General features: G+C 42.2%; 1 protein-coding gene across 3 annotated transcripts in view; it reads left to right on the forward strand.

The window, feature by feature from the left end:
• The window catches only part of Rpn2 (ribophorin II), a 53414-nt gene that overhangs the window by 16293 nt on the left and 17367 nt on the right, over window positions 1-19754 (forward strand). For 2 of the 3 annotated variants that reach the window (XM_059261796.1, XM_059261798.1), the window contains exons 5-9: window positions 3594-3669; window positions 4681-4815; window positions 6816-6992; window positions 9631-9752; window positions 11338-11446. In XM_059261796.1, coding sequence (XP_059117779.1) covers window positions 3594-3669; window positions 4681-4815; window positions 6816-6992; window positions 9631-9752; window positions 11338-11446 — 619 coding nt within the window. The remainder of the gene's footprint in view (window positions 1-3593; window positions 3670-4680; window positions 4816-6815; window positions 6993-9630; window positions 9753-11337; window positions 11447-19754) is intronic. The other variant, XM_059261797.1, reaches the window with a different exon arrangement.

Consider the following 19754-nt stretch of genomic DNA (forward strand, 5'->3'; position numbering starts at 1 on the left):
GGCTGGCATTTAACTCACAGAGATCTGCCTGCTTCTGTCTTCAGAGTGATAGAATTAAAAGTGCACCACCATGCCTGGCAGACCACTTGCTTTTGTCTCTGTTCATACTCCCTTTTAGTGGATTGCATCCCCAGTTAGCACTACATAATGTCATGTCACCATCATGCTACCTTCTTAAAAAACAAAAACAAAAAACTTCCCATTTCCTGCCAGGAAAAGGAGGGGGGAGGCACTTGGGAGATGAGGTAGAGGCAGGCAGATCTCGGTGAGTCTAGGCCAGCTAGAGTTACATGGTGAGACCCTGTCTCAAAAGAAAGAAAAGAAACCCCTCACAATAGGAAGAAGCACAAGGAAAGGTAAGCTGCTTTGGAATCAGACACACTTGGCTTTGAGCCCAGGGTATGTTCCCTTCTTGCTGTGGGACTCTGGACAAGTTAATAATGTCTTTGAGTTTCATCTACACAATGAGGCCAACAATCTTTGTTTTTTTTTTGTTGTTGTTGTTGTTTGTTTGTTTTTTGGTTTTTCGAGACAGGGTTTCTCTGTGTAGCTTTGTGCCTTTTCCTGGAACTCACTTGGTAGCCCAGGCTGGCCTCGAACTCACAGAGATCCGCCTGGCTCTGCCCTCCCCCACCAATGCTGGGATTAAAGGCGTGCGCCACCACCGCTCGGCTCGAGGCCAACAATCTTTACAATGTGGGCTGAGTGTAGAGATGGTAGATGTGCAGAGCCTAGCACTGTGCCTGTCCTTGGACATACAGTGTTTTGTTCTTGAGGAGCAAGATGCTTCCTTGGTAGGACTGTAATAATTTCCGTATTAGATCCTAAGTTGCTGTGCTTACATGGCTCCTGAGTCTGACACAGTGGATGTGCCAAATAAAGAGTTAATGAAGACTGACATTATACTTGTGTGTGGTTTGAGAAAAGGGCACATGCTGTCAGTCAGATAGCACTGTGTCAGTCTGTCTTGTCTGTGTGGTACCTCTGTGCAGCGAGCTTATTGCTTCCTCTTCCCTGCAGCCTCAGATGCTCTCACACCTGAAAGCGGCCTTCTTCTCAAAGGGTTATCCTAAAGGTTAGACTGGCAGGATGCTTTTAATTTTAATGAAGCTAATTTGACCAAATCAGTAAGGGCTGGTGTAAATTAGGACTGTCTGCGATGGACCTTTGTGTGTGAGTGGAGTTGTTCTAAGGAGTGTCTGTTCATAAGTTAGTCTTGAAAAGTAAAAAGTGTCAGTCTGAATGAACCATCTGAACCAAGATCTTTGATAGCTAAGTTCTTTGAATTATCTGCTGTGTATGAGCAGGACAGAGTTGGCTTTCTCCGTGGTAGAGCGTAGTATTCTAGAAAGAAGTTATTGCTAACTGGGGATAAGTAATGAAGCCAGTGACGGAACTTTTCTAACACTAAGTGATTGACTTCGTTATGAAACTTTTGAGATCAGTGCAGCATGACATGCAGTTGCTCCGAAGAAGAGAAAAATGATGTCTTAACTGGAAAGTTCTTTTTGACTGTCTTAGCAGCAGTTTTTGAGCTGGCATTTATTTTGAGCAGATGGGGGATTTTTGTTTTGTTTGGAAATTCAGGTTTCATTTTCTCAAGTGCGTTACAATGACAAGTGTCCTGGAGGAGTCATTAAAAACTCATGGGGCTTCTCTCCTTCAATTGTGACTCTTCTGTCTTCCAACTTGTCATCTTAATGGAATTAGCTTTCCATGGAGGGAATCTAAATTGTTAGGATCTCAACATAAGTAGACAGAGTCTTCCTCTACATTCGCTGACACTGACTTGATCAGTAGTGGTTTACACAAAGACTCGGGCATCTCTTAGGAATTATTCAGTTCTTTGCCTGAGCACCAGAACATTTGACCACCAGGGGGCCTCAGCTTCCCTCATTTTACCCAGAGAAATATCTGTGCTCTCCATCCAGACTATCTGCATTAATAGAAAAAAAATCTAATAAAAAAAATTACGTATGTAAAAGTGTTATGTTCCACCTTAAAATATGTTGTTGTTGTTATTTAGGGGGGTATGTGTGTGTGTAGAGGTAGGCACATGCCCTGTGGTACACATGGGGAAGTCAGAGGGGAAAAAATTTTTTGTGTGTGACCAAATGTCTCTATATAGTCCTGCTGTCCTGAAACTCCTTCTGTAGACCAGGCTGCCTTTTACTCACAGAGATCTGCCTGTCTATGTCTCCTGAGTGCTGGGATTAAAAGTGTGTGCCAACACACCCAGCAAAATGTTTCTCTTATGGATTATACTCTTAATAAAAATATATTAGTAAAACAGAGAATAAAATGCTGATACATGCCACACTGTAGATGAGCTAAAAATTAAAAGGTCATATTGCCAGGTGGCGGTGGTGCACACCTTTAATCCCAGTACTTGGGAGGCAGAGCCAGATGGATCTCTGTGAGTTCGAGGCCAGCCTGGTCTACAGGGTGAGTTCCAGGACAGGCACCAAAACTACACAGAGAAACCCTGTCTCAAAAAAACAAAAAAACAAAAAAAAAAAGAAAAAGAAAAAGTCATATATTAGGGACGATATCATACCAGTGGTAGAATGCTTACTTGGTGTACACAAGAACCTGGAACTGATGCTCAGGACCTTCCCAACAAGTCATCTGTTGTGAGAGTATCCAGAACAGATAAATCTATAGAAGTGTGTTACTGGGGTTGGGGGAGGGGGGAGCTCCACCATGCAGAGGAACTGCTTAATGCCCTGGAACTTTATTTGGAACTCATGGAAATGTTCTGCTGCATATAAATGGAGACAGTGGTTGGACATGGTGACTGTAGTAAGTGCCACTGAATTCACTTTATTTTGAATTTTGAGATTAAGGGGCTTGGTATATAGCTTAGTTGGTAGAGTATTGCTTGAGAGTTGAGTTGTAGTGATAGAATGCTTTCATAGCATGCATGAGGTCCTGGGTTCAGTTCCTAGCACTACATAGAGCAAGTATGGGGGTATACACCTGTGATCCCAGCACTCGGAAAGTAGAGGCAGGAAGACTAGGAGTTTAAGGTTCATCAACAGGTTTGAGGCCAGCCTGGGTTATATAAGACCCATCTCCAAAATTTAATAATAAAATTTTTTAAATTGAATATCATTTTAATAGTATAAAGTCATTGTTCATAAGAATTAAGTATATATTATACATGTATTCATAAGGTTTTATATAGAGAATACTAAATAAATGATTAAAAGAAAATAAGACTAAATCTGTCCCTTCTCTCTCCTGAATGCCGGAGGGAGTGTCACTTGTAGATCTTGCAGTAGGAAGCTGGCGGCATAAGTGGGGACTGTTGAGCACATGGTTGCCGAATCTTTTCCTTGTGTGCTTTAGTCTCGTTTTAGAAAAGTTGCTCCAATTTCTGCCCAGTTTACAAGCGTAGATCTCACAGTACTTCTTTAGTCTTGAGTAGATCACACGATCCTTCTTTAGTCTGGAGTAAGAAAGATAGACGGTTGACAAGCAGCCAGTTTCAGCCTAGCATAATATCCTGTACGAGGTAGAGAATGCCTTCAGGCATGTTTCTGTACCGTTAACTAAATCTTAGTCTCAGTGCTTTATTCTTTACCTTCCAGAACGGTCCAGGCTCTGCAGACAGCATCCCACCTATCACAACAAGCTGACCTGAGGAACATCGTGGAGGAGATTGAGGTATAAATCTGTTTCTCCACATGAGTCTCGGAGCTCCTGTCTTTGACACCCTTTAAGACACTCTTGCAAGTAGACAGGACTAGTTTCTTGTAACAGGCTTTATATATATATATATCTTTTATATCCATGGCTGTGAAGTCCAACACGCTTGGGTTCTTTGTATTTAAGCAGTACGTCTTAGAGAATATTTGTTAGGCTAATAATGGCCATAAGTTATGGAACCAACAAATCTAAAACTCAAATGCTTCTCTCTGCCACTTACGGCTTTGTAATTGTAGGTAAGGTGTGGGAGCCAGTAAGGTTAAAAGAGCCTGCATATATTAACTCGCTACCTGTTAAGTGGATACTGTGGGTGGGGTTTTTGGTTGAGACAGTCTCATTCTGTAAACCATATTGGTCTTAAATTTGGCGGCATCTTCCTGAGCTAGGATTTTAATGTGTACTGCCATCCCTGGCTCACTGCCGTTTTTACTATTGCTCAGTCCTGTACCCAGGATGTTCTGTTCCTTGGGCCACTCCCAAGAGCTATCTATCTATCCATATAGCAGTGATGATGGGCAGCTCTGGCAGTGTTTTTGCTGTGTGCTTCACAGACACAGAAACTGCCTCATTCTGCTCCCCAGAAGAGCAGTGGGTTCTTGTCTTGTAGAGCATTGACTGACGAGAGGTGCTGTGATTGTAGGTACTATCCAAGTGGGAGGCCACAGCTCCATCTCCGTGTTGATGCTGCCTGGCAACACTGCAGCCCGGATCACTGTTGTGCCCAAACTGATGGCTGCTTCAGTGCCCTGGCTCTTAGACTTTGGCAGGAGTGCAGGGGGCTATGGGAAGCATGCTACCAGAGCTGCTGGAGATTGCCTGTCTGCCCTTCTATAGAAAGTACTAAGTGGTTATGGTGGTCTTCGGGTTTAGTGAGATTTCTCAGAGGCGCCAGCTCTGGGGTGACTGTACTTTTTGTATCTCATTTCTGCGATCTCTGTGTCCCAGTGTGCCTCCATTTCTTCATGACAGGACCTTGTTGCTCGACTGGATGAACTAGGGGGCGTGTATCTCCAGTTCGAGGAAGGCCTGGAAACCACAGCATTGTTTGTTGCTGCCACCTACAAGCTCATGGACCATGTGGGGACTGAACCATCCATAAAGGAGGTGCCTGTCTAATGCTTCTCCAGCATGTAACTCAACGGCATTGTTGAGTTTATCTTTCAAGGAGAGCTGTTTCCAGAGAGGGGTATTCAGATCATACCTCAGGGTGTTGTTATTCATGGTTTAGGGTAGGTTTTAAGAATGAGAAGTAGAAAGGTATAATGCCTGTACTTAGAAGCTGATAGTTGGTGTGACGGGCACCTGTGTACAAGAGGCACCTGCATGCCATTAAATAGGGGCAAGGTCAAGTCTATCACCCTCCTGACAACACTTTCTGCCTGTCTCCTGTGTGCTTCCCTCTTTACTGGCCCCTAGAGACCTCTCTCCAGGAAGCACCCTGAACTTCAGAATTGCCTGTTCTCCCCTCTCCCCTTCATCCCCAGCAGCAGCTAATTCAGATGATCTCAGCTGCTGGATGTAGTCTTCCTGCTGTTTCCCTGAGAAGCGTATGTGTCCTGCAGATACTGCTAAGAATGGATTTTGTGTGTGTGTGTGTGTGTGTGTGTGTGTGTGTGTGTGTGGAGGGGGGTTGTTCTTAAGAAGAGCTTCTTAGCCTGAACGGTTTAATTAGAATATGTGTGATAAATATTTTTAAGTAGAAACTCTCTGTCCCTTGTGTGTGAGGTTACCAACCTTTGGTCTAAAATACTTAAAATATAAGTTCTGATACTTAGATTTTTAGAGGAAGGGTTTGAATCCAAAGCTAAACTCATTTCTTTTATGCATTATGCAAATGTCTTTATGTAACCAGCAAATAGCATGTATCTTGGGTAGCTAGAATTAGTTTTCTCATCATTTGTTCATGTCCCTGCACTCTCACTGTGTCCATCCTTCGTCCTCAGCGTAGGAGTGCTAGGACTCTCAGGCTCCCTTTGCACTTCGGTCGGTGTGAACACTAAGGAACACAGGGTCTTCTGGTATAAATTGTTTGGGGGGTTCTGTATGCCTTGACATAGATGGACTGCTGACTCTACATATATACAACTTAAACTTTTTCTTGTTTTAGTCCCAAGCTGTTACTAACCAGGTATTTGGCTAGAGTAATTTTGCTGTCACTGCTTTTGACATAGCAATTCTGGTGAATAGTCACCCATTTTAACATGTCAATAGCCTACTGATGGAAAAATGTAATTGGTACAATTACAGAAAATTATTTCATGTCGACTGAATAACACTGTCAGGAAGAAGGGAGCTTTCTTGTTAGATGCAGATTTTAAAGAACAAAACTGATTGAAGTAGAAAATGTTTCCTCTTAAGCAAACAACCTCCAGAATTGTAATCAGGCCTTTTAGGGCCACTTGTTGTAAAATTGCTTTTCATTTTTCTCCTTTATGCAGCCCACGGGTTCTTAATGGAGACTTAGATTTTAGTTTCTTTCTAGTACACACTTTGACCATAATTTTGCCCTTATGAATACAAAATTGGCCTATTTTATTATTCAGAGAGAGGTTAGGAAGGAAGATAGTTTAGCTGAAAGGGTTATGGGAATTAGGAAAGCACAGAATTTCTGTGGCAGGGCTTTGGAACGAACAAATTTTCCTTCCTTCCCTAACTCCATCGCTTCGTGCTATAACTTGTGTTTATTTATCATGCCTCAGTTTCCTTATTTAGAAAGTGTTTGTAGCCGTCAGTCTGTCAAGGCTTGTCATGATTTGAGGTTGTGCATGTGAAGCAACTATCAAGGCCTGGTATTTAACAGTTGATTACTAGTACAGGAATTTTAGCCTTCACTTTCATCTGCAGTAGTTAGCTGGGTAGTTTGCATTTGTGTAGTAACCTGTCATTAAAAGATTAACAAATAAATGAGTAGATTTCTGTTTATAATAGAAGATTGAATTAAAAATTATCAAACTCAATTTTTAAGTTTAAATGCAGCATTTTGTTCCCCCTAGTCCGCCATTTGGATTAATGCTGTATAGACTGACATACAGGAATGGTGTGGGGTTGGGAGGCCCTTTAGTTCCTGCACAGGGGAGCTGAGCTGTCTTTCCCTCTGCTCTCAGGATCAGGTCATCCAGCTAATGAACACGATCTTCAGCAAGAAGAACTTTGAGTCACTCTCAGAAGCTTTCAGTGTGGCCTCTGCTGCTGCTGCATTGTCCCAGAATCGCTACCACATACCAGTGGTGGTTGTGCCCGAGGGCTCTGCTTCTGACACTCACGAACAGGCTATCCTGCGGGTATGACTCCCTGTCCAAGATTGCCATTCTCGTGCTATTTCTAGTCCAAGACTTTGGTATGTGGTCTAGAGCCAGTTATAGCCTCCATGAGGATATACCAATAAATTCACATGGGGACATGACCACAGGGGAGTCAGGCACAAATGCTTCCGAAGCTGCTAAAAAGAAGTAAGGCCCGGGGGAGGGGGTGACACACACCTTTCATGCCAGCATTCTGGAGGCAGAGTGAGTTTGAGGACAGCCAGGGCTACACAGAGAAACCCTGTCTCAGGAGAGGAAAAAAACCACAAAAAACAGAAGAAGAGGGACTGAAGAGATGGCTCCATGATGAAGAGCACTTGCTGCTCTTGCGGAACTTGAGTTTATTTTCCAGTGCACACCTGGCGGCTCACACCCACCTCTAACTCCATTCCCCGGGGATCTGATGTCCTCTTCTAGCTTCTGTGAGCACCAGGCAATCATATGTGACACATATGTACATGCAGGCAAACATTCATAAAACAAAAATAAGTCTTAAAAGAATAAAAAGAAGAAAATATTTTTTTTTCCTTGAAAATTATAAATAGCATGAGCTTCCAGTAAATCAAGATCAAGAAAACTGCAGTCTGGTCCATTGCTCCAGGTTAGAGTCTTGTTCCTAAAATCAATTTCTGGAGCTAGAGATACAGATCAGGGGTAGAGCACTTGCCTGGTGTAGAACTAAATCTCCAGTACCACAAAACCCTAAGTAAGTTAAATACAGTGAATTTCTGATAAATCTGTAACTCCAAGGTAGAGAGGAATGGATTGGATCATTATCTTCACACATGAAAAAAAAAAAAGTAGTAATAAAATCTATTTCCCAGTGCCAAAACAGTCCAGATACGTTGTTTTGTTTAATTATTTTGTATATGTGGGTGTTTTGCCTGCATATACATCTGTGAACTACTTGAATGCCTGGTGCCTGACTCCTCAGACACCTCAGAGGGGGTATCCGATCCCCTGGAACTTGAGTTTCACATGGTTGTGAACCACCATGTGGGTGCTGTGGCTTGACCCAGGCCCTCTGGAAGAGCAGCCACTGCTCATAACCACTGAGCCATCTCTCCAGCCCCCAGACAGATTGTCTTCAGACAACTTTTAATTCCCACATAATTCTGATGCCTCTGGTTCATTGTTAAGTATTTGCTTCTTCCTCCTTGTTGCTAATTGAGTAGCCCCCTCCACTCATGGTCCTCCCACACACAGCACTGAACATAGACTTTTGTGTTAAGCCTTCGTACAGAGCAAATGAACAAATCGTAAGTATACCTACAAGTTTCATCTCAAATGAAGCATTCGCTGGTGTTTCTAAACCACTGATCAACCAGATCTCTGTAGTCAGCATTCTGTTTGTGTCAGTGTTGGTCCATCTGTCCATAAGTTTGACTTTGATAACCTTCTGAGAAGGTGCCCCATATTCCAAAATTGTCTGTCTCCCTCAGTACAAATTGTGTCTTTCCAGCTAAGAGCAGGCTGAGAAATAACCTCATTAACATAATTCTCTGAGTTAAGGTGGATTAAGAGAGCACAGTGGCAAAAGTATTGGCTCTGAAGCTGCATACATACATGTACACTCAGCACTAGAGTGTTGAATCCCGGCCTTACCCTTTAACTGACCTGGTGGCCTCTGGTGGTCCATAACCTCCTTAATTTCCCACATTCTCAGCTTCTTTATCTATAAATTAGGGACTATACTGTCTGCTTTAGACAATTGGTAGGAGGCCTAGTATTTAGCATATGGTAGATTTTCAAAAATGATAGGCACTGACTGGGTCTATAAAAGTGGCTCATTGGATAAGAATACTTGCTATGCAGGCATGAGGACCTAAGTTCGCGTTCCTGCACCTTGCATACACACACCTGCACATGCACATAGGCAGGCACACAGGTACAAACACAGTACATAAATTACTCCCAATCTATTTTTCTTACTCATAATTTTGGTGGGGTTTTTTGTTTTAAGATATTATAGTAGAGTTGATAGGACAAGGGTTCAAAAACAAGAAACAATAAAATGAGTATGGTGATATACACCTGTCATCTCAGCATTTGCCAGGCTCAGGAAGGAGTATTCCATGTTCCAGAGCAAACTGAGTTACATAGAAAGACACTGTCTTAAATAAAAAGGAAATACAGCTGTAAAAGCTAGTAACACAAGCCTATAATCTTGGGAGGCTCTGACAGGAGGATCCCAAGTTCAAAGCTTACCTGAGCCATGGAGTGATGATTTAAGACCATCCTGGGCAACTTAGAGTCTGGGGATATAGCTCAGGAGTAGAGGTCTTGCCTAGCACACACAAGGCCCGGTACTGTGAAAATACATAATTAGAACCAGCCACACTCACACACAAATCATATATACAGTCTCTTGTTTCTCCTCTGAGGTGGCTGGACAGGCTCATCTGTAGGCTCATCCCCTGCTGTAGCATTCTACAATCTGTCCTGTTGTTATAGTTGGTCTCTGGTAGGCAGCAGACCAAAGTCAGTGCACATCACTGAAGAAAGGTACTTGTTCTGCAGAGCTGGTTTCCTGTAGATAAAGTGCCCCGGTGACCAGATTCCCACTGCCTTGGTCTTTGTTCTATTCACTTGTGGTTTGTTTTGTTTGACTTTCTAGTTGCAAGTCAGCAATGTTTTGTCTCAGCCTCTGACTCAAGCTGCAGTTAAGCTGGAGCATGCTAAGTCGGTGGCTTCCAGAGCTGCTACTGTCCTGCAGAAGATGCCCTTCACACTAGCAGGGTAAGTCTGGGACATGAAGATATGTGCAGGCCACCAAGCTCTGTGCTTTGGACAGTTAACTTTCAACCAGTGTAACTGATTCATAGGAGTTAGGCCAGCCTGGTCTACAAAGAGAATTCCAGGACAGCCAGGGCTGTTACCCAGAGAAACCCTGTCTCAGAAAACCAAAACAGATTCATAGGGGTCATAAACCACATTTGCCTAATGTGATCAATCCTAGAGGAGAGTGTTAGAGATTTCTAAATCCAGCCATTTGCCCTTACTAGTTTTCTGTCCTTATTTCTCTAGTGGAATCTGTCTTGTCATTATGTTCCTACTTTTAAATTTAATATTATTTTTGTCTGATTATATGAATACTACATTTTAGAAAAATCAGAAAACATAAGTCATTCATAATTCTACTACCTGGAGATAACTACTGCCATATTTTATAGTCTTTTGGCTATGAGTCTAAGTACATTTTATTATTTAAATTCTTTTTAGATTAATTTATTTTATTCTGTGTATATGTGTGCTTTACTTGCGTGTGTATATGTGTACTACATGTGTACCTGGTGCCCACAGAGGTCAGAAGAGGGCATCAGATCCCCTGGAACTGGAGTTACAGATGGTTGTGAGCTGCCATATGGGTGCTGGGCATTGAACCCAGGTCCCCTGCATGAGCAACAAGTGCTCTCAACCACTAAGTCATCTCTTCAGCCCCATAGGTAAATTTTAAAAACTGAATGAGAGTCTGTAACTGTGTGTCATGAACAGTTGCCCAATGGGATTAAATATTTGTCTTCAATAATTTTAATGACTATTCTTGATATGTGTATTTCTCAAAAATTAAGTCTTGGTTTCTATATAAAACCTTATTTAGTATCAGTGAGTTACTGCTATATGGAGGTTGGAATATTGGAGAGAATGTATTTTTTCCACAGTGGTCAAGGATTCTCCACTAGACATCAAATGATCAAGTGAACTTGTCTCTAGAGGAGACAGTCTGGTGCAACAGTAAAAGTCATTGGAATCTTTCTGCATGATTATAGGGACTCTCCACCTTTTATCTGTTTGAAATAGAGGGTTATTAATTTGTAAAACAAAAATAACATGCTTTTTGATAAATTCAAAAACAGAATATCAAAAAAATTACACACAGCTCTATTCCCCTACGCCAACATCTTTGGACATTTAGACTATTTTCTTGAGTGGTTTTGTTGATCAGCCTAACTGAGGCTCAGTGGTAGAGCACTGTGCGGCATGCCCTGGGCGCTAGATTCCACCCCCACACGGAGAAAATGAATGACCACAGAGTGATTGGAGTCAGACTGGCAGACCATTCTTCCATTATAGGAAGGCACTACAGGGCTGGACTTTGAGGCCCAGGAGGGAAGCAAAGAACACTGTACACTAGGAGATGGGTTGTCCTGGATGACTTTTACATTTCCACACTCACTTGTGGCTGAGCTGGAGGCTGCTCAGTGGTACAGGAAGGCAGCAAGGAGGGGAGTGGCCCTGGACTGTAGCAAGGAGATGCTTTGTAGCCAATGTGATACATTTAGGACTTCTCTTGAGTTCTTGCTAACTTTGCTGTCATTCCCAGCAGGGATGTTTTTGAACTAAACTTCAAGAACGTGAAACTGTCCAGTGGCTACTATGACTTCTCTGTCCGAGTTGACGGTGACAGCCGTTACCTGGCAAATACTGTAGAGGTAGGTGCTTTTCTTGTCATCCTTATTGCCACATTAATGTATCCGAATAACTGAGGCATGAAGCCTCAGTTATCTGGTATATAGTGACGTCTTTTGTGCCCAGGCTAAGGTGACCTTGACCTTTTGAACCTCCCTCCTCTGCCTCTGTTCTGGGATTTTAAGTGAGGGCCACACACTGTTTCGATTTTCTTTCTTTCATTCCACCTACATTTATTTATTGGAATTCTACTGTAAGAAAAAGAACCTGCCTTTCCCCTCCATTTATCTGTACAATGTAGTTTATATAGTGGGCTTGTAGTGTGTTACGGATGTTTATTTGACCATATGTTAGGATCTTGCAGTCACTGATTTTGATTTCCTGCCATCCTAATTTTGCCTTTGAAGATATGCTAGACACCTTTGACATTTTCTTTAAATTAAAGGAATAGGCAGCCAGAAGGTTTGACCTTTTCAAAAGCAGGCCCTCCTTACCGGTTAGATCTTGTTTTGAAGTTTGGCGGAAAGGAAGATGTTTTCTGGAACTCCAGTCACTGCCTCATGTCTGACCTTTGGGGCAGGAGACAGCTGATCTGATCGACTCAGGAGAACATAGTTTGGGTAGAAATTAATTTACTGTGTATCTTGAACTTTTCAATTCCAGATTCTTTTTCATCAGTTTCCTTTAAGAGACCTTATTTGCAGCATAACACATTATAGAGAGAATTCTTACTTTCCTCGCAGCCTCGGCTTTCTCCGTCTGTGTCTTGGAAATGGCTTTCTAGCTCCATGGCTAGGTCACACTTGAGGCTCTTCCTTTCCTTCGTTTTCATTTCTAGTCATTCTCCAGCACCTGCGCATCCCACTCTGATGTCTCACCAGCATCAGCATTACCCATTGTTATGATATGGTGTGTTGTAGTGCCATGTGATGTTTTCTCTGATGGGTTGCAAAGTTGAGCACTGTCCTCGTGGTCATTGGGCAGCTCCATTTCCTCCGTATGAATCGTCCGTCTGTTGCTGGTTGTTTATAGCCTTCTTCCCTTACTGGCCTTCAAGAGTAGTGTATGTTCTAGACACTAAGCCTTAGTTGTGAGCTTCAGGTTTCTTCTCAGAATTACTTTACGGCCTCTTGATGCATGCATATTTTAAAGCTTTTTTTCTAGATTATGGGGTAGGATTTTTTTTTGTAGTGTGTGTTTGGTGCCTGCACATGTGTACACTGTATGCAGGTGTGCTCACATGTATGTGTATGTATAGAGACCAGAAGTCCACATTAAGTGTCTTTATCACTCTCCATCTCTTGTCATTTAAGACAGTGTCTCTCACTGAATCTGGAGCTTGGCTTTTTGGCTTGGCTTGGCTGGCTGGCTGGCTGGCTACTGGGTCTCCCAGAATCCACCTGTCTCTGCATGTGTGTGCGTGTGACACACACACACACACACACACACCCCCAGTGCTGGTACACAGATCCGTACCTCTGTGCCAGGCTCTTATCTGGGGACTGTGAGGAGTCAGTCTCAGGTCCTCCTGCTTGCTGTGCTGAGGCACTTCCCAGTGAGTCACCCCTAGTCCTGCTTTTTAGACCTTTAAAGTCGTAAGGCTGGCAAAAAATGGTGGAGTGATGGAAGGAGCCAATCAGTTCCCACAAGTTGTCTTGTGACCTCCACATATTTGCCATGGCATGCACATCATACTCATACACACACAAATAAATAAATGTAATTAGTTGGAGGGTTTTTTGGGGGTTTTTTGTTTGTTTGTTTTTTGGTTTTTTTTGTTTTTTTTGGGTTTTTTTGGGGTTGTTTTTTTTTTTTTTTGGTTTTTTTTTTTTTTTTTTTTGGTTTTTCGAAACAGGGTTTCTCTGTGTAGCTTTGGTACCTGTCCTGGATCTCACTCTGTAGACCAGGCTGGCCTTGAACTCACAGAGATCCGCCTGGCTCTGCCTCCCTTGTGCTAGGATTAAAGGCGTGCGCCACTGCTGCCCAGCATAATTAGTTTTTTGTTGTTGTTGTTGTTGTTTTAAGAAAAATTATAGTACCTCAAAGAAAAATGAGTCCTCTAATGTTTTCTTCCAGCAGTATTCAGAGCACTTTTCTCCTGATAGCTTCAATATACTTTAATTTTGTTCTTGTTCTAGTATTTATATCCTCTTGGTAATTGCACCAAGCACATTATATCACCGTTGTTTTCTACATGTGTTGCCTTTTCTTTGGGCTAGGAACTTCATGTGGTAGAAGCCAAATCTTAATCAGCCAGTGTTTAGTTTCTATCTTAGACCACTTAGAAGAAGAAAAGGAATGTTTTTCCTTCTAGGGTGCTTAGAAAAGGCTGCTGTGCAGTAATCTGCAAAGGTGAGCCTTGGTGTGTGCACTCTCGTGCTCTCTCTCTGTGACTTTATTGAGATGTAACCTACAATCTCATGAAATTTACTCATTGAAAGTGTGTAATTAGATATTCTTGGTATATTTAGGGTTGTTTAACTATAACTATCCCTCCTGCCTATTCTGGAACACTTATTATCCTAAAAGTCAGACTTCTGTCATTAGCAGCTGCTCCCCTGTCTCCCCTGCCACAGCCCCGGCATCCACACATTCTCCTGTCTCTCCTGCTTCAGCCCGGCATCCACACATGACTTTTTCTGTGGTCGGCCTCTTCAGGATGCTCATATGGTTGCAATCACACATTATGTTAACTTCTGCCTTTGGATTTTTTCTCACTTAGTGTAGTATTTTTAGAATTATCTGTGATTTAGCATGTTTAAGTACTTCATTTATTTCTGTGTCTGACAAACATGTTGTTTATTTATATTTGATACTTGTACTTTATACTGTGTTTATGCATGTTAGGGATCGAGTCTAGGGCCTCACATATTCTGAGCCTGGGTATTTTCACTTTTTGGCTCTTATAAAAAATGCTGCTGTAAACAATCATGTGTAGGTTTCTGTTGAAACATTTGTTCTCTGTTTGTTTAGGAATAGAACTGCTAGGTTACATGGTAGCTCCATGCCTAACTTGGAGGATCAGAGCAGGTGCACTATGTCCCATTCCATCCAGCTTTGGTTGAAGGTTGTAGTTTCTCTGCATCCTTGCCATCATTTTTTTGTTCTGTTTGGTTTGGTTTGGTTTGGTTTTTTGAGGCAGGATTTCTCTGTGTAGCCCTGGCTGTCCTGGAACTCACTCTGTAGACCAGGCTGGCCTCGAACTCACAGCTCACAGAGACCCACCTGCCTCTGCCTCCTGAGTGCTAGAATTAAAGGCATGTACCACCATTGCCGGCTGTATTTGTATATCTTCCTGGAAGAAATGTCTATGTAGATCCTTTGCTTATTGATTTAAGAAAACAAAACAAAACCCAAAAAAACCTTTAAGCCAGGTGTGCTGACTTATGCTGCTCAGGAGGTAGAGGCAGGAGGATCATGACTTCAAAGCTAGCCTGGGCTACCTAATGAGACTCTATAAGGGATTTTGTCTTTATTTCCCACCCTCTTTGTTGTTTTTATGTATATTAGTGTTTTGCCTGCATTTAGCTAAGTGCACCAAGTATGTCTGGTACCCACGGAGTCCAGACGAGGGCATTAGATCCCCAGAAACTGGAGCTAGGGATGGTTGTCAGTGAGTGAGATGTAGGTGCTAGTAATCAAGCCCAGGTGCTCTGCAAGAGCTGGGGCTCTTAAGTGCAGAGCCTTCTCTCCAGCCCCCACCTCCACCCCAGTACCGCTTATTTCCATTTGTTTCTCTTTTAAATGTTTGATTTAGAAGAGTTCTTTATAGATCTTTGCCTATAATTCCCTTCTCAGGTGCATGATTTGCAGATACTTTCTCCCAGTCTTTAAGCTGTCTTCATATTTTCTCGATACTAGCTTTTTAAATGCAAAATATTTTAATTTATTTATCTATGTTCTATTTTGTTACTTTTGATTTAGATACTGTTAAAGAAATAATTTCTTATATTAAGATCATAGAAATGTTTCTTAATAAGAGTTTTATAATTCCAGAAGCTCTTAAACTGAGGTCGCAGATCTGTTTTGTGCATGCCTAACCTCTTTTCTCTGGATATGGACACCCAGTTGTCCAGCACTGTTGTGGCAGACTATTTTTTGCCCATTGAATTTTCTTGACATTCTCAGGACTCAATTGGCCATAAACTTAAGGGTTAATTTTTGGACCCAAAATTCAATCCTATTGATCTGTTTTTGTTTGTATACCTGTACTACCCTATGGGTTATTATAACAGTTTGGCTTCTTGTAATGTCAGGTCTGGTGTTTGTCCAAGTGTTTTTGTAGTTGTTGGAAAAACTGAGCACAAAATAGCAGAATTGTCTAATAGCTGTTCATGTAGCAATCGTCAGCCCTTCATCCCTTATTGAGGCCATTTATCTGTCCTTCCCCTTCCCAGGGATGGCATAAGCAGGAAAAAATTTCTCTCCCACTTTATCACATGGGAACTTGGTGTGTGTCCATTTGTATGTGTGTACATGTACTTTGATTTCTTTTGCTATATGTGCAGCTTGACTGTGTAATTTCAGTAATAGTCATATTTAAAACCTCAGAGTAGGTCAGCAAGTCCTGTTTTCCCCCCTTTAGAGATGCCGACATTGGTCAGCATGCATTAGTGGTGGTTTTGTGTAGAAGTTTGTAATAGCACCATTGATATTGGACTGGATGTCAGGGGAAGCATGGGCTTTGGAAGCTCTCGTTAGCATTAATTGCCCCTAATGCACTATCATTTTTGACAGTAATAAGCCAAACAGGAAGTTCCTACTCTCAGCAGAAAGACCACATTTCCTGATGTTGGAACATTTGGGAAGATGTATGTGGTATACAGTGCAAACAACCAAAGTTTGCTCCTGTGTAAAGCGGGCCCAGCTGCATTCCAGTGGCCCACAGCCCCTTTCCTGTTTGAGACTGACCCCACAGCTCTGGTTTGAAGGGAGAGCTAACCAACAGGGACCCTACACCAAATACTTAAAGCAAGCCTGAGAAAGCTATGGTCTTTATTGTACAGTTTGCTGTAAAAGAATGGCATGAAATGCTTTTCTTTTGAGTGTTTCCAGAGTTCCATTTGTAGTGAGATTTTAGAAGCAAAAAGATTTGTTTTAAACTGCTCTCTGCTCGCTAACAACCCTGCAGTGTTTCTGTGAAGCAAGGGAGCTTGTTATTTGGCAGCTTTTTAAAATAGGAAGACAAACCAAAATTACTCAAGTTCACTAGTTTGCCCTTGCGTGCATTCCATGTGTCCATATAGTCTGGGAATGCTCGTGGAGGCTCCTCCAGATAGACGTTCAGTGGGATCTCAATGAGCAGGCATTGATGGCTATGTTACTACCCATGGTTAAGAAATGTGGTGACTTTCTTATTGCTATGTTCTGGATACTCTGAAGAGCCTTGTATGATCTATCCTTAAACATCCATTTATCTGTCTTGGTCTGCTGAGAGTAAAATAATTGTTTTGAATATATTTATTGGGTGATGCTTTATTTTTCAATTTACCCTTTGACAATTTTATATATGTATATACTGCATTCTTAGTACATTTGCCCCCCACCCTCTTAGTCCCCTCCCATCCTTGTCAACTCCTCCCTACAAGTCTGTCCCCCTCCCATTTTCATGTCTTTTTGTTTTGTGTCTGTTTCTGCTTGTTTTGAGAGAGAGAAACAACAGGAAGTTGGGTGGGTAGGGAGGTGGAGAGGATCTGGGAAGAGTTGGGAGAAGGGAAAAAATATCATCAAAATTTTGGGATTTTTTTTTATTTTAAATTTAAAAATAATGTATATAGAGCTGGACGGTGCATGCTTTTAATCCATCACTCAGGAGGCAGAGGCAGGTGGATCTCTGAGTTCAAGGCCAGCCTGGTCTACAGAGCAAGTTCAGGACAACCAGGGCTACACAGAGAAACCCTGTGTTGGAAAAACAAAAACAAACAAAAAGACTGTATATGACCCACATTGTCCAGATTATCCTAGTATTTTAAACACAGGAGTTAAATATACATGTGAAATATGTGCTTGTTTTCGAAGTACAGAAAAATTATAAGAATGAGTCTTACCCCCTTCCCCATTCTCCCAATTCAGTTCTTCTTAAGAAAACTATCACTAATAGTTTCTTGGATGCTAAGAAAAAGTAAAAGATGAAGCTGGAGAAATGGCTCAGTGGTTAAGAGAACCTGCTTCTCTTCCAGAAGACCTGAGTTCAGTTCCCAGCACCCACATCAGACAGTTCACAGCTGCCTGTAACTCCAGCTCTAGGGAATCTGATGGCTCTGTCCTCCACAGACACCTGTACTCGTGTGTACACACCCACATTCAGACACATACACATCATTTAAAATGATACAAATAAATCTTTTTATTTGGTTGGTTAGTTTTTGTTTTTTGTTTTTTGTTTTGTTTTGTTTTTTGAAACAGGGTTTCTTTATGTAGCCCTGGCTGTCCTGGAACTCACTCTATAGATTAGGCTGTCCTCAAACTCACCGCCTGGCAAAATAACTCTTTTTTATTTATTTTTTATTTATTTATATATTTTTTTTTGTGTGTGTTTTTTTTTTGAGACAGGGTTTCTCTGTGTAGCTTTGCGCCTTTCCCGAAACTCACTCTGTAGCCCAGGCTGGCCTTGAACTCACAGAGATCCACCTGCCTCTGCCTCCCAAGTGCTAGGATTAAAGGCGTGCGCCACCACCGCCTGGCATAACTCTTTTTTAAAAAGTAATAGTTGAGGTGGGGAACAACTAAACATGTTCTTTTTTATGGGCAGCGGAGGGATCATTTGATAAAAAGAGGTATGTTATTTGCCGCAAGATGGTGGCATATGCCTTTAATCCCAGCACTCGGGAAGCAGAGGCAAGCGGATCTCAGAGTTGGAGGCCAGCCTAGTCTACAGAGCGAGTTTCCAGATAGCCAGGGCTGTTACAGAGAAGCCCTGTTTTGAAGAAATTGCCAAGAACTTCCCTGGGCCTGACTGCATATAGGAACGCTTGCTCTAGTTCTGAGCCCTGTGAGTGGTGAGGTGTGTGGAGGCTTTTGGTTCTTCCCATGGCTTGCCTGTTCCATGATGGCCTGCGTCTCCTTCCTCTGCTGCCATAACTACCCAGCCTAGCTCATTGCCAGGCGGTGATGCCAGACACAGTTCTGCCAGTAAATGGCTGTGTATACACAAGAAGAGGTAATGTCCCACAGCTTCTGTCTTTCCCATTTAGAAGTTTTCTTAAGAAAATAGTAGACTCTATTCAGCCAGATAATTGAGGTTGCTGTCACATAACAGTTTTTATTGAAGCAGGAGAGAAGACTACTAAGAAGGATTACTTTGATTTTTCCTTTTTTGGCTTTGATTTGCTGCTGTCATATCTTGGAAAATGTCAAGGTTCTCCTTAAATTATTTGCACAGACCACTCTCTATTGCTTGATCCTGACACTTAGACGAAACCTCTGGATTTGCCTAGGATTTCTCTGAGTTACACTCAAAGCCTATCATGTTTGGAAGGCTCACAGATACGTTTGCACATAAATGTGCTTTGGGTTTGCATATTTTACACATTCAGACTTAGATTTTTAACTGGAATATCTCCAATGAATAGACTTTTTAACGCGTTTTCTCTCTCTTTTGGATATTTACATTTATTTTGACCTAATTTTAAATTTTCTTATTTCCTGGCATTAGCTAGCTTCTCTTTTTGGAAATGTTTATAAAGGAAGAGCCAGTATGTACGGTCTGGCTTATACTTAGAACAGACTCCAGATCTCTCTGACTTAAAACAACCAAGGTTTGTTTCTTTTTTTCTTTTTTTTTTTTTTTCTTTTTCTTTTTTTTTCCAGACAGGGTTTCTCTGTGTAGCTTTGTGCCTTTCCTGGATCTCACTCTGTAGACCAGGCTGGCCTCGAACTCACAGAGATCCGCCTGGCTCTGCCTCCCGAGTGCTGGGATTAAAGGCGTGCGCCACCACCTCCCAGCCCCAAGGTTTCTTTAGTGAGTTAGTTGGACACCCTGCTTCATTTCATCCTTACTCAGGAAGCTTGCCTAAAGGAGCAAGTCTGGACGTTGTCTGTGTCCATGATTCTTAATGCTTCCACAAAGAGACAATACGGTCCACTTCTGCTCACATTTCATTGGTCAGAGTAATCCATGTGCCCTCTGAGACTCCAAAGGTGACAGAAGCCATAGTGTGCTGACCCATGGACAGTAGAGAATGGGAACTGCTTGATGAACAGTATGGAGAGCTACGATGGCCTCTTCTGTCTTTGTGGAAAGGGTTACTCCGTGGCACAGATGAAGGATTGATAGGAGGCCAGAGGCCAATGGTGAGGAAGCTCAGCACGTGGATTTTGAGTGCCTGAGCA

This window comes from Peromyscus eremicus, chromosome 4 (genome assembly GCF_949786415.1).
Source record: "Peromyscus eremicus chromosome 4, PerEre_H2_v1, whole genome shotgun sequence".
Classification (NCBI taxonomy): domain Eukaryota; kingdom Metazoa; phylum Chordata; class Mammalia; order Rodentia; family Cricetidae; genus Peromyscus; species Peromyscus eremicus.